Consider the following 17,848-nt stretch of genomic DNA (forward strand, 5'->3'; position numbering starts at 1 on the left):
CTTAGTTTGGGACAAATCTCAGTGGAGTGAGACAATCCATCACGTCTCAGAGCAGCTCTCCAGTGATGGATGGATAGATTGGTAAAGTAACTCATAATCTTCACTTTTTTTTCTCTCGGTTATTCACAGATCAGTGAGCGCTGTCGTTAATAAAGCTATGGAATGCTTTTGTTGTCCTTGCCCATATTATTTCTCAAGTTTTGACAGAACAGGCCTTTTAATTTGAAAATAACCTTTGTGTTGAAACATGCCTCCTGAGCACACAAAGGCCTTTGTGAGAGTGCCACTTCACAATCTGTTGTGAGGGAAATGTTACTTAGAAAATGCCATTCAGAATACTTTGAGGTGGAGTTTTTTTTTGTTTTTGGTTAAATAGTTTCTTGTTGGATACAGGTAGTCCTCGAATTACAACAGTCCATATAGTGATGGTTATAACGGCACTGGAAAAGTGACTTGTGACCGTTTTTCACACTTTATGACCATTGCAGCATTCCCACGATCATGTGATTTACATTCAGATGCTTGACAACTGACTCACATTTATGACGGTTGTAGTGTGTCACGCGTTTGCGACCTTCTGACAATCAAAGTCAATGGAGAGAAGCCAGATTCTCTTAACAACCGTGTTACTGACTTAACCAAGCAACTGAATTTTGATCCCCTGATCATGGGGATGCTGCAAATGCCGTAACTGGGAAAGACGGTCATAGGTTCACATTTTTCAGTGTTGTTGTAACTTTGAACGGTCCCGAAATGAACCGTTGTAAGTCGAGGACTACATGTATTTGTTACATTTCCATCGAAGAGCTGAGTGATACTCCCTAGATTCCAGTTTATCCAGTCTCCTACCTAGGGCAAGGGATTGGATGAGATTCCAGTTCTATGATTCTGTGCTTCCTGCCTCATATTAGTGCAGGTTCGAGTCCCACCAGGCTCAAGGTTGACTCAGCCTTCCATCCTTCCCAGGTAGGTAAAATGAGGACCCAGATTGTTGGGGGCAATAAGCTGACTTTGTAATAATGCCGCTTGGGGTGTGTGTGTGAAAACCCTAATAAGCAGGCATATACATAGAATGAAGGCTACTGCTAAGCTTGTAAGCCCCCCTGAGTCTTCGGAGAAGGGCGGGATATAAATGGAATTTAAATAAATAAAAAATAAAAAATATTAAAAGCACAGACAACATTCTTGATGCAGGTGTTAATAAGCGAACCACTGCAGGTGTTCTTGGTTGTGACATGGTTGTGAACCTGCCTTCCCGATGAACTTGTCTGAAGTTTGCAAAAATTCTCATGACCCCAGAACACTGCAAGCATCGTAAATATGAGCCACTTGTGAAATGTCTGAATTTTGATCCCGGGACTATGGGCCATGCTGCTACGGTTGCAAGCATGAAAAATGGTCCCAAGTCCCTTTTTTCCCCAGGGCCGTTGTGACTTTGAACGGACGCTAAACAAACTGTTGTAAGCTGAGGATTACCTGTACTGAGGTAATTACCTGTATAGGTTCTCCTGCTTGAGCAGGGGGCTGGACTAGAAGACCTCCAGGGTCCCTTCCAGCTCTCTTCTATTCTAAAACCAGGAGCATGAAGGTATCTGATAAGGAAGTATTTTTATTGTCTTTATTTCCTTCTTCCAAATGTTCTGATCCAAGAGACTCTCCAGGCTGCGGTGTCAACCCTCCCGTCGGCACCAGACAACGCTAAGCCTGAAGCCTCTTGTAACATTCATGTTTTAATTAAAGAAAACAACCCGTTAGAGGCAGTTATTTTCTGCCGAAGAGTAATGAAGATTTATTTTAGGGAGTGACCTTCACTGGATTAGCTCTAGCAGTAATCAGCAAAATTAATAGAATAATCAAATTATACACAAACTCATAAATCATGGCGAATGTGCTGTCAGAAGTTCAGCTATTCATGGGCCCCATTGTTGTACTATTGTATTAGAAATTGCAGTGGCTGATTTTATTTCATTTCATTATTATTATTATTATTATTATTTGCCGTGATAGAAACTGAAATGGCATTTGAAGGCTGGGGGGAGGGGGCCGGAGGGGGGAGCAGAGAAGCGACTAGCAGGGCAAAAATTTTCACAACTGTTAATTTAGCTGTAATGTGGTTTGATGTCAACAGGGCAGAGTTGAAGTGGAGTGCACAGCAGGCGTGATCTTTCAACAGAGGCGGAATTATTGCCAGAGACAGTAGCCAGTTAATTAGAAGAATATCAGTTTAAATGTCTATTTAGGGTTAATAGTAATCAGAAGTACTTTGTACTTGGGATTCAGCCAAACAGCCTCTGAGTTAAGTCTAATTTGAATAAAGGAGGGGGAAAAAAAACATTGATACGATAATGAGTTTAGTTGTCACAGTAGATTTCAATTTTTCCTATTTTTTTTTAAATGAGCATATTAATGCCGAATTCCAGCTCCTCCGCTTTCTATGTTTCCTAACAGAAGCCCTCAAGATGATATACAGGTAGTCCTCGACTTTTGAGCCCCAAATTTCTGTTGCTAAGTGAGACATTTGTTAAGTGTGTTTTGCCCCATTTTACGACCTTTCTTTCTCCGTTTATTCGAATCGTCAACAGTTGGTAAGTTAGTAACACGGTTGTTAAGTGAATCTGGCTTCCCTATTGGAGTTGCTTCTCAGATGGTCACAAAAGGGGATCTCACGTGACCCCTCCGGGACACTGCAACCGTCGCAAGTATGAACCAGTTACCAAGCATTCAAATCACAAGGGGGATGCTGGAAAGGTCGTAAGTGTGAAAAATACTCATAAGTCACTTTTTTCCCAGTGCCGTTGTAACTTTGAATGGTCACTAACTGTTGTAACTCGAGCACTAGCTGTATATTTCTAAGATATCAACATTTCATCAAAAGAAGTCCAATACAAAAAAAGCAAAGTAAAGGGGGTTGGTCAGGGTACCTGTAATCTTAGTTCATTGTACCCCAAGCCAGAATGTGGATATGTTTTTTTCAGAATATGTGAACCCAACATTGGACTTTGGAAATCTGCCTTGACATACGTCAACTCAATCTATTGAGGCTTCTTTAAACAAAGTACGGACAGTGAAACGTGAACTGAATCATCGTGTTACTTAATGAAGTTATAGTCAGCAAACAGAACACTCACTGATTCTTTCTCATCCTAGCCCAATTCATGGAGAATAATTGGGAAAATTCTTCATGTGTCGCTGGTTAATCCTTCTTGGAGGAAGGTCACCCAGGGATGCCGTTGCTAAAGTCATTTTGTGTCTGCATCATGGGACGTTTAGTGTATGTCTACGGAGGTTCGCAGTCATGCGTAGCCCTCTCTCACCACCTATCTCCTGTTTACAAGACAGTCCTTTTAGCAGTTCCAAGAAGGCTTCACACCCATCTGCACTAGACAGGTGTCCCTGAGGGCACAGATAAACCTCCAAGCGGCCTCAACGACTCTCAGAAAGAGTACTAATGACCATGTGACTGCAAGGAATATAAATCCTTCCATCCTCCACCTTTCAGTCAGAACTTGGCTGAGAAGCGCAACGTTTCTTCGAGGAAAAAACAGAAGTCCAGTTGCCTTTCGATAAAGCACCTTTGGGATTATAGCGTATGCTTTTGGTGTGTGCATAGTGTTCACCCATGGATGGCATTCGCCACTGGTGGCGTTCGTTCATCCATTCCATCCGACGCTTAGAACTAGGAATGGGGGGAATGTTTCAGACTAGAGATTGTCACATTTATAGGGTTTCCCCCCCCCAGCCGTTCTCTTCTCCAAAAGTCTTACTGGCTTGGGGATTCTGGGAGTTGAGGTCCATCACATTTAGGCTTCATGGAGTAAAGGGAATCTGGTTTGTAAAGCATGAGTAACCCATGAACACGAGTTCAGTCTTCTGTCCTGGCTAAGTAGGCAAGAGAAGAACATTTGGGGCTTATTTTCAGCGGCAGGCCAATCAGGAACAGAAACCACAGGATTTTCAGACTCTTTTATTACTTTATCCTCAAAATATGAAAATAATCCTCGGGGTTCAGCTTTTCAACTTGTTGATTCAGCTGGATGTGGCAGAAAAAAAAAGTAGTGATTTAACTGGCGGCGGGGGGGAGGGAGAATTACTAAGTGCTTTTGCTGTTAGTGTAACTTGCTATATGTTGCTCGTTTTATTATTTTCAGCAGATGTTTCTCTTAACGAGCAGGTAATTTTAGTTTGCTGTGTCAAATTGCCAGAGACCCTGCCTCCTCTATTATGTGAGAAACAAATCTGATTATTTCACTTTTGGAAATACTTAGTTTTAACCTTTTATAGAATAAAGATCCAACTTCTTTATTTGGGGCAAATCCCGAGTGCCGCGTAGCAGAGTGAGCGCCTGTTACTCGTCCCAGCCTCTGCCAACCTAGCAGTTCGAAATCACGTAAAAATGCAAGTAGAAAAATAGGAACCACTCCGGTGGGAAGGTAACAGCGCTCCATGCGCCTTTGGCGTCTAGTCATGCCGGCCACATGACCACGGAGACGTCCTCGGACAAGCGCTGGCTCTTCGACTTTGAAACGGAGATGAGCACCGGCCCCTAGAGTCGGAAACGACTAGCACTCATGTGCGGGGGAACCTTTACCTCTGTTTATTTGCCTCTCTCTGTTCAGTTGCTAAGTCACTCTTTTTTTTTTTCATTTGGTGACCTTTCTTTTAACTGAGAGAGGGATCTTTACTGAAGTCACCCTGGCACCAAGGCATTGTTCCAGCATCTGCCGTTATCATTTGTCACTTGATCTTGATTATTATTCTCCAGCCAGGGATCTGGGGTGACTATATAGTCCAAAAGGCTATTTTAAGAGCAGGCTGGTGAATCAGTAGGTTTTTGCACTAGGAGGTGGAGCGATAGTTATAGTAGGAGGTAGAACCACCAGGTTTTATTAACTGAGAGCACCTTGGTGCTTTTTTTTAGTCAAAAGCAGACATGGCAAGCTCGTCACGTCACGTGATGTCGTACAACGTATCAGAGCCTGGCTGAGGAACTCTGGGAGTTGAAGTCCACAAGTCATAAAAGGGCCAAGTTTGAAGACCCCTGATCTAGTTAATGCTGACTATGGTTAACAGCTCTGCTGGCAAACTCTTAAACTGATTAAGTTAAGAATATAGAATTTGCCCCAGGGAGAAAAACTGAAATAATTCAAAGTTGACTCTCAATTATAATTCACCATGATCTTCAGGAAAGAAACTTAATTTCAGTACTTCCCCAAGCCAAGTTTTGAATGAAACATTATTTGTGATTATGCAGAGTTTTAATGGTTACTTAGCCTTTTATTTGCTGCTTTTTAACCTCTCAAGAATTCAGTTGGCATATATTTTAAGTTTTTCGGCATCCTGTACAAGTTTTCCTTACATAAACCTTGCCAGATTTGATTTGGGGTGTGGTTTTTTTTTTTTTGCATCACACTGTATTCTAGGAATCCTAGCTTACTAAATCATGATGTGAACAAACAAGGTTTGCTTGCAAAGCATTCCTCTTTCCTTGAGACCAGCCAACCAAACCATAAAAGATAACTTCTTGTTATATACAAGCCCACAATTATTGTTAAATGGACCCAAATAAGTCAAGATGGCAAACCAGCTCTAAACCAAGATTATTCGCTCCAACTCTGCCCTGTTTTCCCTTTACTGAATATGCAAATGTGCCTAGGAGATTATTCCTGAAACGTTTGTATAGAATTAGCATCTTGTTTCAATGCTTCCTATTTCACGGATTTGTTTTAAATAAATCAAGGTGAACGTTCTTGTTTTTAGGAGGAAAAAAAAATAGACCTAAAACACACTCAACCTGATGCCTTGTTTTCTTAATTTCTGACGTTCATTTAGGATGTGTGCAGTATTTGGCGGGATCTATTGCCTCCGGCATTCCATAAAGTGCCTTGTGGTAGACAAAGAACTTAAAAGGTAAGTCTTCAAAGAGGTAACCTCTCTCTTTTACATAAACGCAACCCACGAGATGAAAAATGCCAGGGTCTTAGTTTTTTTTGGTTTTTTTTAAAAAAAACCATTCTTCAAAGATCTTCTTTGGTATTAATAACACATCAACCTTGATTAAAAATAATTTGTGTATAGGTCCTCCAGAAGTAGGAAAGTGGGTTTAGAATAAAGAAACTAAATTAATTTCCCTCTAATATTACTGCAGCCTCCTGATCATCCAAGCTCGGAAGACAGATTATTTCAGTTGCCAGGGGTCTGGGGATGAGTGATGTTAGTTTTCCTTGTGGCCTTACCTCCTCTAATTGATTTTCATCAGATGACAACAAAGCCCTCTGTTATTGCATTTTTTTAAAAATGAAGCTCACCTAAAGATTCATCAGATTAATCTTTGCTGATAATGCATGTCACTCTAAGAGAAAAGGCTTTAATGAGTTTTGAGGTAGACTGTTGTCGTAAACTATGCTGCCCTCTTAGTCTAGAATGAATTATTTTTTCCACCAGTATTGGGCTTTGGAGCAACTTTTTTTTTAAAAGTTGGAACCAAATCAACTGATGTTGGGGGGGGGGGGCGGGCTGCAAGAATTATACCAAGAGGATGGTGCAAAGCACCAAAAGATGAGCAGCTTGTTCAGTGTGCTAAAGCAAGGGTCCCCAACCCCTGGTCCGTGGACCAGTACCGGGCCCGCGGCATGCCAGCAACAGGTCCGCACAAACAAGGAAAGCTCCATCCGCGGGATGCAGGCAGCACACAAAACCACGCCCCCTCCGGTCCACGGAAAAACCTCTCTCCACGGAACTGGTCCCTGGTGCCCAAAAGGTTGGGGACCTCTGTGCTAAAACATAGGGTGGTTAGGTTTAGCATGACATCTGCACTTAATTTGATAAACTAAATGTTACGTTACAGAGTGCCTTAGCCAGAATTTGGGTTATTTAAGTATCATACGATAAACAAGACGGGGAATGGATCTATGGCTAATTTTCCTTTCTGGTTTCTAGGTATGGAAGCAGGACAAGGGTCTCCAAACTTGGCAACTTTTAAGTCTTGTGGGCTTGAACTCTCAGAACTGACTGAGGAATTCTGGGAGCTGAAGTCCACAAGTCTTCAAGTTGCTAGGATTGGAGATCCCTGAATTAGGAGAATGGAGTAGCTTCAGAAGCGCCTCTTTTAGTGGACTAATACTCCCATCGGTGTTTTCATTACCTCCTATGCAGAACAGAACTGGGACCCCAAAAATAGGGTGTTAGGAATTGGTTGTGCAGAGGGCTCCTTGTGCTACCAAGGAGTTGCACAGACAAGGAAGGGTACTGAGAGCAGTAAGAGTCACACAGTAACCACAAGAGTACACTGAGTTGTGAAAGCAAAAAGTACTTTACTTTTGAGGTGGTATAAAAACAAAAATGCACGGTCAAAAATTAACAGTCCAGGTCATACACAATAGTAACAGTCCAAGGAGTATTCCAAATACAAAGTCTTCTTACCAGTCCAGAGGTCAATACACAGTTCAGGTTTATCACAGTAGTAAACCAACAGTACAGCAAAACAGTAATAGTAGAGAGAGCAATGAATTCAGAGAGAGAGAGAGAGAAGCTACGTTCCTAGCTCCCTCTTATGGCCGTGACAACACTTACACACCCATTGGCCAATTAACATCTTAAAGTCACAACATCATAGTTTATATATTTTCAACCCAACTATGTAGGCTATCACCATATGCCTAACATAGGGAATGTAGCCATCCTCTACCCCAGAGGTCTTCAAACTTGGCCCTTTTATGACTTGTGGACTTCAACCCCCAGAATTCCTCAGCCACTGTCATAAAAGGGTCAAGTTTGAAGACCCCCTGCTCTACCCTGTATGCAGCAGCTCTAACTGGCTGAGGAATTCTGGGAGTTGAAGTCCACAAGTCTTAAATTTGCCAAAGTTGAGGACCTCAGATTTAGCGGGCTGAACAATGCATTTCCTTTCCGTTTAGCTTCCTTTCCCCCCCCCTTTTAATTTAACCTTTCTGGTGTTTTTTTTATGGTACATAAGATATTGTTTATGGAGTTTCATTTCCACAAGGTTAAAAAAGGTTTTAATTTGTATTTGTGGGTTTTGGGATCTACATTTTAAAAGCATCATCCCTGTTTGCGACGCGTTTCCCAAAGAAGCCGCTGGCCTCTTAAGAGAACTGACAAATGTAAATTTATCTTTTCGCAATAATAATTAAATAATGATAATAATAATAATAGCAAACACTGTAATTTACATATCTTTCCTGAATTATTGCTTGCTGGCTTTGTCAGTGCTGGTAAGTCCATTTCAAGGGTGTCGCCCTTAGTCCATTAGTTTGGATAATGAGCCCTATAAAGTACATTTATAACTGGTGGCACTTGGCAAGGAGATGGATTCTAATTTTCACCCTTTTATCTAGACACATTGAAGAAGGTCAATGGAGGTTTTGTATGATTCATTGTCTGAACAGATATCAGATGACAGAGAGACCTGATAATGTCATTCTCTAAGTGGCTTCCTTATTTGAGCCTGGCACTTGAAAGAATTCTTCTGCTGATCTTCTTTTTTTAAAAAATAAAAATAAAAAAAAATCTGAAGATCGGTTTTAAGAGAGACATTGCGTTCTTTTTTTCTCCGCTCATGAACAACTCTCTGGCATTAGCCGCTGTTGAATGATGAAGCAAGAAGAAAAGAAAGAATTATTTATATCTTTTTTCTTTCTTTTTGTGGGGTCCTGTAGTATGACATTTAATCCACCCTCCTGCCCCCCCCCGCTCCTATCTTCACCCACACAGGAATGTACAAAAACAGCTTCACAAACAGTAGCAAAGAATTCACTTCGATTCAAATGGTTTGATTCCAGCATTCTGGCTTGCCTTCCTGGCCAGTATTCAGTAAATTGATAGCAAAACAAATTTGGGCCCTATTTTAATACAAAACAAAACAAAAAAACACTTAACTGTCAAGAGCAGAATAAATTCCTCCGTGTTTCTCTCATTCCGTTCATGTGATTCATTTATCATTTCCTCTTTTAACTAGTCATAAAAGGGAGACGTTAGTAGACTTGGAAGTTTAGGAAAGATTGCAGACATTTTTTTTCCCAATAATTTTTTTTGGGGAAATCTCTTAAGTGGGGGGGGGTCTTCCTGGCCTTGGGAACGCTTTTCTATTGGGCGAGAAGAAGAGAAGATGGGGTGGCAGTGAAAGAAATGCGGTGACTTTCAGGCAAATAAACATTTCTATTATTTTTCTGCAGCTACATTTATCTGAAATACGTTTTGCATGGTTTTAATTAAAAGATTCTAAGCCTGGTTAACAAGCCATGGTTCAGATCTCGGGATGTTCTGCAAGCCTAGCCAGTTGTGATTCCTTTAATTAGCTATAATTAAAAAAACCATAGCTTGCTGCCTTGTATGACTAAGTCTAGTAAAGACATTTAAAAAAAACATTATTAAGATTATCATGATATGAAGTACAAATTAAAGTAAAAAATAATTGGGAAATGGGAAAGGGAAAGAGGGGGGAAAGACAACTAGAGTAAAAAGAGAAAGGAAAAAAACCAGAATTGACTTAACAGCTTTTTTCAACACTGTAGAACGCAAAGTAAAATTCCAACCTTGTTTTTTTTTTTTTTACTTTTACACACTTAGTAAATATGAGCCATTTCTATAAGGTCAACTAATTTAATCCTGGTTCATCCCATGGTTAACATTTCATTTTCTTCTACCTTGAGCACAAAGTCTAAAAGCTGTTTCCAAAGTCTGTTAAACACATTTAACACTCAAGAATATTCTTAAAATAATGGAGGGAGGGAAGGGCAGAGAGATGTATAGACACAGTTTGATAGATGGATTGTTTCAGATTCTTCAGATCCATAATGACAAGCTAAAGAAGTTACTTGTCTGGGAAAGGTTCTAGAGATGGTTAAAGGTCAAAAGCCTCCCGAATCGTTACAAAAATGATGCTTTCTTTTCTTTTTTGTAAAATTATTATTATTATTATTATTTTAAAAAAATCCAGACAAATCTGTGTAAACCAGACATGTCAAACACAAGGCCCGGGGACCAGATCTGGCCCGCGAAGTGGTTTCATGCGGCCCGCGAAGCCATCCTGGAAACAGTGAGGGAACGGCCCCCACTGCCTTGTCCCTGGCCCAGAGACCCTCCTCCTGCCAGAGACCCTCAGATCTCTCCCACTCCTGCCCAGGCCCCCATAGGCACCCTTGGTATGCAAACGATGTAGAGCTAGCCACGCCCACCCAGTAGGCCATACGCACTCTAGCCACGCCCACCCAGTAGGCCACGCCCACCCTGGCCATGCCCACCCGGCCCCTTGAGGGCAACCGCAATGCTGATGCAGCCTTCAATGAAATTGAGTTTGAAACCCCTGGTGTAAACCATGTTGAAAATAATCCTCATTGAGTTTCACGTACAAAAACCAAGAGCAGATAAAACAATGCAGACCTAAAAATGGGCAGACAAAAACTCTTAACTCTGCTAAAAGCTCGAATGGAAGAAAACAAGTTGCTTGGGATTATTATTATTTTTTATAGTCGATAAATGTTTTATATTCCTCATTCTAACAACGGCACAAACTGTTTTGCTTTTTAAAGCTTTTTCCCCTTGTTTTCCAACAGGTGCAAAGCAGTTATCGATCATTTCGGTCAAAGGATAAATGCAAGTTATTTTGTTGTGGAGGATAGTTACCTTTCAGAAAAAATATGCGAAAATGTATCTTACAGGTAAATATTGACACGAGAATAACTAAAAGGGCATGCTTACTCAGAAGTAAAACTCACCGCGTTTATCCATACCATTTGTGGACCTCCATGTCAATCTCGACAATGAATTTTATCTGGTTCCCTGAATTACTGTGAAATTAGTGCAGAAAAAAGTCTTATGTAGACCAATTTTCTCTTGCATCCTCCACCTTGTTACTCGTGTGTGACTTACACATATTTAGTATATCAACCCTTGTAGAAACCATCGAGTTTTATCCCCTGGGTGACACTCTGGGTTCAAAAGTAGCCTTTGTTTTGAAAATCAATCTGAAAAATGTCTGATAAAATATTAATTATTAATTCCCCCTCCTTGCATATGGATCGCCCACCTGTTTCTTTAGTTTCAAGCATGCATGCAGATATAGGCACAATCCTGGTCAGAGATTAAAGGCTGGAGCCCAGACAAATATGACATAGATGAGACAATGATAGGATGGCTTGAATTCTCATATTGCATTTCCCTACTTGACAAATCTTCACCCCCTGTAAGGTTAAATAAATGTTTCTTCACCTCATATTTCACCCCTGATCTATAAGCAAATCCGTAAAGCTGGCTGGAGTATTTTTGGAGCTGAAGTCCACCTGCCCTAATCTTGCCAAGGTGGAGAACTGCTATTCAAGTGGATCCTGCAGTGGGCAGGGGTTGAAATAAGATTAAGTTGATCTTAATCATGATACCTGCCTTTTAATACTTGAGAGTTTGACATAGAGAAGAGGGGACTGACTTATTCTCCAAAGCACTAGAGGGTAGAACAAGAAATAATGGATGTAAGTTTGTGAACGAGGGATCCAACCTAGAAGTAGGGAGAAATTTTCTGACACTGAGAAAAATTAATGAGTGGAAGAGCTTTTATGCCTATTTATTCCGCATGGCGCAACAGAATACGTCATTAACCCTTGTTTGTATTTGGGGCTCACATGCTGCTGCTTCTTGTCGGGAGATCCTTAGGAGATGCAGCAGCCAGAATGCATGGACTATTTGGCCGTGACAAAGTCACGCAGCCTGGGGTGCACCATGAAGAGGCTAGTCTGCATTGCAACCCAAAGGAATAGCTTGCCCGCTGGGGTTGTGGGTGCTCCATCCCTAGCGGTTTTCAAGAAGAGACTGGACAGCCATTTGTCCAGAATGGTTACAGGGCAGGGGCATTTCCAGCAACCGGTCCACACATACAAGCAAAGCTCATCCCTTGGGATGCAGGCAGAACACCAGACCTCACCCTCTCCAGTCCACGGAAAAACCTCTCTCCACAGAACCAGTCCCTGGTGCCCAAAAGGTTGGGGACTTCTGCTTGAGCAGGGGGCTGGAGTAGAAGACCTCCAAGATCCCTTCAGCTCTATTACTGTATCTTCTATTAATAAAAGAGCAGACTGTTTTCAGACTGAGGGTGGTTGAAATCCAGATAGCTCTTTCTGGCAAGCTCAGGTCATGAATTGGACCTGGGGCAGAAGGAGATAATCTTAGTGCCCTCGCGGGTCATTGACGTGGATAGCCTAACCATCTGGAAGGCATCAGCCTGCTCACACGGGGCCTTCTTCTAAATGTTTCCTGCTGCCACAGCATTCTTGGTGACCTCTTTAGTTCTCAAAGTGGCTTGCACAAAGCAGGAGAAGGCAGCTGGCATCTTTGAGGGAGCTTTAATCATCGGCACGTAGGATGACTTCCGACTGGCCTTTGAATGCCAGCATTGGCATGAATGACTGTGCGTTACAGCAACGGCTTGCACCTTAGCTCTCTGCACAACGATTTGCAGTTTGAAATAACGTCAAGATGGCCGAACATCCCCTTCCGTACGGAGTCCTCATTACCTTCATTACATTTAGGCTTTTAAATGGGACATAATCTCTGTGAACTTATGCAGAATTGACTTGGGAGGCCGGTGTGTTGTGTAGTGGGTTCACATGGTATGGTAGGATGGAGGGTTTGTTGTCACTGTGTGTTGGGGGGAGAGAGCACGGTGGGGGGGGGAGGCTCAGCTAATCTCAATGTACACATGTTGTACTTTGACAATAAAGGTTTATTTATTTATTTATTTTGATGGTGATTAAGCAAGAGCCGTAACCTTTATATAAGCCTGATTGGAGGCATTATTAATTTCTTAACTTAAGCAGGCCATATGTGAAAATGTCATTAACCACGTTCAGACTACTGAGTGTAGAATATTAGTTGTGTTGGGGGCAATGTGTGTTGTTTTTAATGAAAACGAAACGTGGATCCATATGGCTCTTTTAAAAAAAAAATGACTATGCTTGATGATGGAGTTTTGCTTATTCTCTGGCAGGCAGATCTCCAGAGCTGTTCTCTTAACGGATCGACCCATACAGAGTAACGAGAGTTCTGATCAGCAGGTCAGCCCACCACCTCTCACTCTTTTTCCCTTGCCTCCTGACCATCTCACATCCTGATTAATTTTGCCTAGTTATTTAGAATGTTTTGTAAAAACAGACTTGGCTCTGCCACCTCTGGGTTCCTTGCCAGTTAATAAGAAGGCCTCATGTCCTAGAATGCAAATTTTGGAAATATTAGTAAATGTTTGATTGGTGAAAAGTTCGTTAAAAGTAAAAAAAAAGGATTCAAATTAAGGTAGCCATACCTTTGATCTAGGGACGCGGTGGCTCAATGGGTTAGGGCGCTGAGCTTATCGATCAGAAGATCGGCAGTTTAGCGGGTTGAATCCTGAGTGCCGCATAGCAGAGTGAGTGCCTGTTACTTATCCCAGCTTCTGCCAACCTAGCAGTTCGAAAGCACGTAAAAATGCAAGTAGAAAAATAGGGACCACTATGGTGGGAAGGCAACAGCGTTCTGTGCGCCTTTGGCATCTAGTCATGCCGGCCACATGACCGCGGAGACATCCTTGGACAAACGCTGGCTCTTCGGCTTTGAAACAGAGATGAGCACCAGCCCCTAGAATTGGAAACAACTAGCACACATGTGCGGGGGAACCTTTACCTTTTACCTTTGATCCAGTGGTGGGATTCAAATAGGTGAACAACCGATTCTCTGTGTGGATGCCGCTTCCGGAAGTCCGTTCTGGGCCTGGGCAACAAAAAATTAGCTACCGGTTCTGCCAAAATGGTCCGAATTGGCTGAATCCCACCACCGCTTTGATCCTACTGAAATAATAATAATAAAAAAGCTACTCGTAGATCTCATTCGATTAGAATAAAATCCATGTAGAACTGAAGTTGAGTGGGATCTGAAGTTGATGTAAGTTAAAGAAAGAATTTCTTCCTGGCTTTTGCACCATGCCAACTGGACAAATGATGGCTCCAAAACTGGGGAAACCTCAGTTGTGGAGGAGCTTTGCTGATGTTTAAGTCTTTCTAATCTCTCCCATTCCTTTGAGTCAAATGATCTTCTGAAAAGAGTTTCATGCATGGAGGCGGCAGGACAAGAAATAATGAAGGACAGTTATGAAGGAGAGAAGCAACCTAGAACTAAGGAGAAATTTCCTGATGGTTGGAATAATTAATCAGTGGAACGGCTTGCCTCCAGTAGTTGTGGGTGCTCCAACACTGGAGGTTCTCAAGAAGAGATTGGATAGTTATTTGTCCGAAATGGTACATGGTGTCCTGTTTGAGCGAGGGGTTGGTCTAGAAGATGAGGTCCCTTCCAACACTGTTATTCTGCTATTCTATTATATATTACATAGAGGTTAAAAAAAACCTCTAAACAATTAAGGACACCCACACCCACATCTCAGTCTGGCTTAGAACTTTAGTTCGGCACAGATACAGTATTGATTTAAAATTGGGAAATATAAGGGGTTTTTGTGTGTGCAAAAGTTAGCACAATTCATTGATTTTATTTTATTTTTACGTGTGATGTGTCCCTTGGTTGAGGTCTTTTGTTTCCATTCTAGATTTCCATTTTGACTGTCCCACCTCAGGAAGAAGGCCAGCCAGCTGTTTGCCTTGTGGAATTGTGTTCTTCAGCCATGACCTGCATGAAAAATACATGTGAGTAGACCCAGTTTTCCCCGGGGTACATCTGAACTGTAGATCAGACACAATTACAGGGAAGCACCAATTGGTTTATTGATAGGATCGGTCCTGCCTATTTAACTTACAGTATATGCAGAGCACATCATGAGAAAGGCAGGGCTAGATGAATCAAAAGTTGGAATTAAGATTGCCGGAAGAAATATCAACAACCTAAGATATGCAGATGATACCACTCTAATGGCAGAAAGTGAAGAAGAACTAAAGAGCCTCTTGTTGCGGGTAAAGAAGGAGAGTGCAAAAGTTGGGTTGAAACTTAACATTAAGAAAACCAAGATCATGGCATCCGTCCCTCTCAATTCCTGGCAAATAGATGGGGAAGAAATGGAGGTAGTGACAGATTTTATTTTCCTGGGTTCCAAGATCACTGCAGATGGGGACTGTAGCCAAGAACCTAAAAGACACTTGCTCCTCGGGAGGAAAGCCATGGCAAATCTAGACAGCACACTAAAAAGCAGAGACATCACCCTGTCAACAAAAGTGCGTATAGTCAAGGCTATGGTCTTCCCAGTTGCAATGTATGGCAGTGAAAGCTGGACCATAAGAAAGGCTGAGCGCCAAAGAATTGAAGCCTTTGAACTATGGTGCTGGAGAAGACTGCTGCGAGTCCCTTGGTCAGTCCTAGAGGAGATCAACCCTGACTGCTCTTTAGAAGGCCAGATCCTGAAGCTAAAATTTGGCCACCTAATGAAAAGGAAGGACTCACTGGAGAAGAGCCTAATGCTGGGAAAGATTGAGGGCAATAGAAGAAAGGGACAACAGAGAATGAGGTGGATGGATGGAGTCACTGAAGCAGTAGGCGTGAGCTTAAATGGACTCCAGAAGATGGTAGAGGACAGGAAGGCCTGGAGGAACGTTGTCCATAGGGTCGTGATGGGTCAGACACGACTTCGCAGCTAAAAACAACAATTACAGATGGATGCAAATCATCCTTTTATTTGATAGGTTACATTTCAGTCACAGATTCTCGTTAGTTATGCAGTAGGCTGTACCAATCAAAGTAGCTGATTAGGTTAAACTTGTTGATTAGATTAATTCATATGTGTGTTGAAATTTAATATAAGGGACGGATAGGATGAAGTCACACCTCTTCTATAAAATGGATCCTTTGGATTAAATCAGGGGTGTCCAACTCTGGCAACTTTAAGCCACGTCGGCTGGGGAAATCTGGGAGCTGAAGTCCACAAGTCTTAAAATTATCAAGATTGGACACCCTTGGATTTAAAACAAAGGAGTTTGGTGTGTAAAACTGCTATTTCACTTTTTTAAAAAAACCTTGGGTTCCCAATATTCCTTGTTAAACCTTCGCTCCTTCCTTGTTTTTATCAATTGGATTGTGCTCAGTTCTGTCACAATCAAAAATCCGTAAGGATCAGAAACACCACACTTAATACTGGATTGTTATAAGGACAGGAAACTGTTTTTGGAAAAAAATAGAAACGCTTTTCCGGTTTCCCCCCTGCTTTCATATTTGTGGGGATAGTAGGTTACTTACATGCAGCAGATAAAACACTTATTCCCTCTATTTGCACAAGGCCATCAATTTTCAGTGAGGTCCCACAGGGGATGCCCTTCTCCCTCCCTCCCCTGCACACGCCCCCCCCCCCACATGCTGCCAGTCTTTGGATTAGAAACTTGGTAGGACACCCACACACTCACACACACCCTCCTTTTGCCACCGGCATCACAAATGGGAAATTTCTGCTTTAGCAGCAGACACAGTTTGCCTCATTACTTACCTGGACTTGCATCTCTGCCTATTTCTTCCCCCCTATTATTTAAATCATTTTAATAAGCTTTGGAGAAAAGGCTCCAATTATGTATTTACACTTCAGGTCAAGGGGACTGTTAATGCTCATTCATTAAATGACAGATGGTTATCTTAATTTTTTCAACTGTTGTAAGAAGACGCCACAGGAAGCCTCCGTCTGAGAGCCTTTCACACCCAAGCTTGGTTTAATAGCTTCCCTGTGAAATGAAGGGTGCAGGGCAAGTCCTTGGCAGAAATTCTCAGATGCTTGACTCAGCATGGCTGGTTGGACTCGAAGCTCAGCCTAGGCTGAAGCTTCTCCAGCCCAGGAAGCGGGGGGGGGGGGCGGAATAAATTACCGGTAGTCCTTGACTCACGACCACAATTAAGCCCAAGATTTCAGTTGCTAAGCGAGCTCTTAAATGAGCTTTGCTCCATCTTATGACCTTCCTTGCCACGGTTTTTTAAGTGCGTCCCTGCAACTGTTTAATTAGTAACACAGTTGTTAAGCGAATCCGGATTTCCCCCATTGACTTTGCTTGTCGGAAGGTGGCAAAAGGGGATCACCCCCCTCTCTCTCTCTCTCTCTCTCTCTCTCTCTCTCTCTCTCTCTCTCTCTCTCTCTCTCTCTCTCTCTTTCTCTCTCTTTCTCTCTCTCTCTCTTTCTCTCTCTCTCTCTCTCTCTTTCTCTCTCTCTCTCTCTCTTTCTCTCTCTCTCTCTCTCTCTCTTTCTCTCTCTCTCTCTCTCTTTCTCTCTCTCTCTCTCTCTCTCTCACACACACACACACACACACACACACACACACACACACACGAGTCAGTTGCCAAGAGTCTGGATTTGGATCACATGACCATGGGGATGCTGCAAAGGTCATAACTGAAAAACAGGTCCTAAGTCATTTTCTTCCACGCCGTTGAACTTCAAACGGTCACTAAACAAGATGTCGTAAGTCGAGGACTGCCTGTATTGCGTTTTGGAAAGAAACCATTAAAACAGTTGAGGGATATTGCAGCATGCAACAAGGCACTCTTTTCCCAATAGCCCCATTATGTTTTCAATTATTCCAGTTTCCTTGTCCCACCTGCCCCCGTTTCTCCATCAGTTTCCTGACCCACTAAAGTCTTGATTTTGGGTTTTGCTGATTAGACAGGTTTGTTGTTACAGAAATGGCTAGCATATATTAATGCGTAAAAGCAAAAAGTTGAAGCTGCAATGCTATGATCTTCTACTTTGCTAAAAAGAGTCAGAAGCCAATGCTTTTTTTGTTATTATTTTCTCCCTTTCACTCTAAGCTCTCTCGTCTTTCCTTTTTCTTCCCTTAGTTTTCCTTTTTTTCATTTCCGTTTGTATTTTATATTAGGACAAACTAATAACAAATTTGAA

At 42.1% G+C, this 17,848-nt stretch overlaps 1 protein-coding gene across 1 annotated transcript in view; it reads left to right on the top strand.

The window, feature by feature from the left end:
• Positions 1-17,848, top strand: part of CHM (CHM Rab escort protein) — a 62,385-nt gene that overhangs the window by 37,513 nt on the left and 7,024 nt on the right. The window contains exons 9-12 of the mRNA XM_083372032.1: positions 5,830-5,907; positions 10,572-10,676; positions 12,995-13,061; positions 14,576-14,672. Coding sequence (XP_083228158.1) covers positions 5,830-5,907; positions 10,572-10,676; positions 12,995-13,061; positions 14,576-14,672 — 347 coding nt within the window. The remainder of the gene's footprint in view (positions 1-5,829; positions 5,908-10,571; positions 10,677-12,994; positions 13,062-14,575; positions 14,673-17,848) is intronic.

The sequence above is a fragment of the Vipera ursinii genome (genome assembly GCF_947247035.1).
Source record: "Vipera ursinii genome assembly, chromosome: 12".
Taxonomy (NCBI): domain Eukaryota; kingdom Metazoa; phylum Chordata; class Lepidosauria; order Squamata; family Viperidae; genus Vipera; species Vipera ursinii.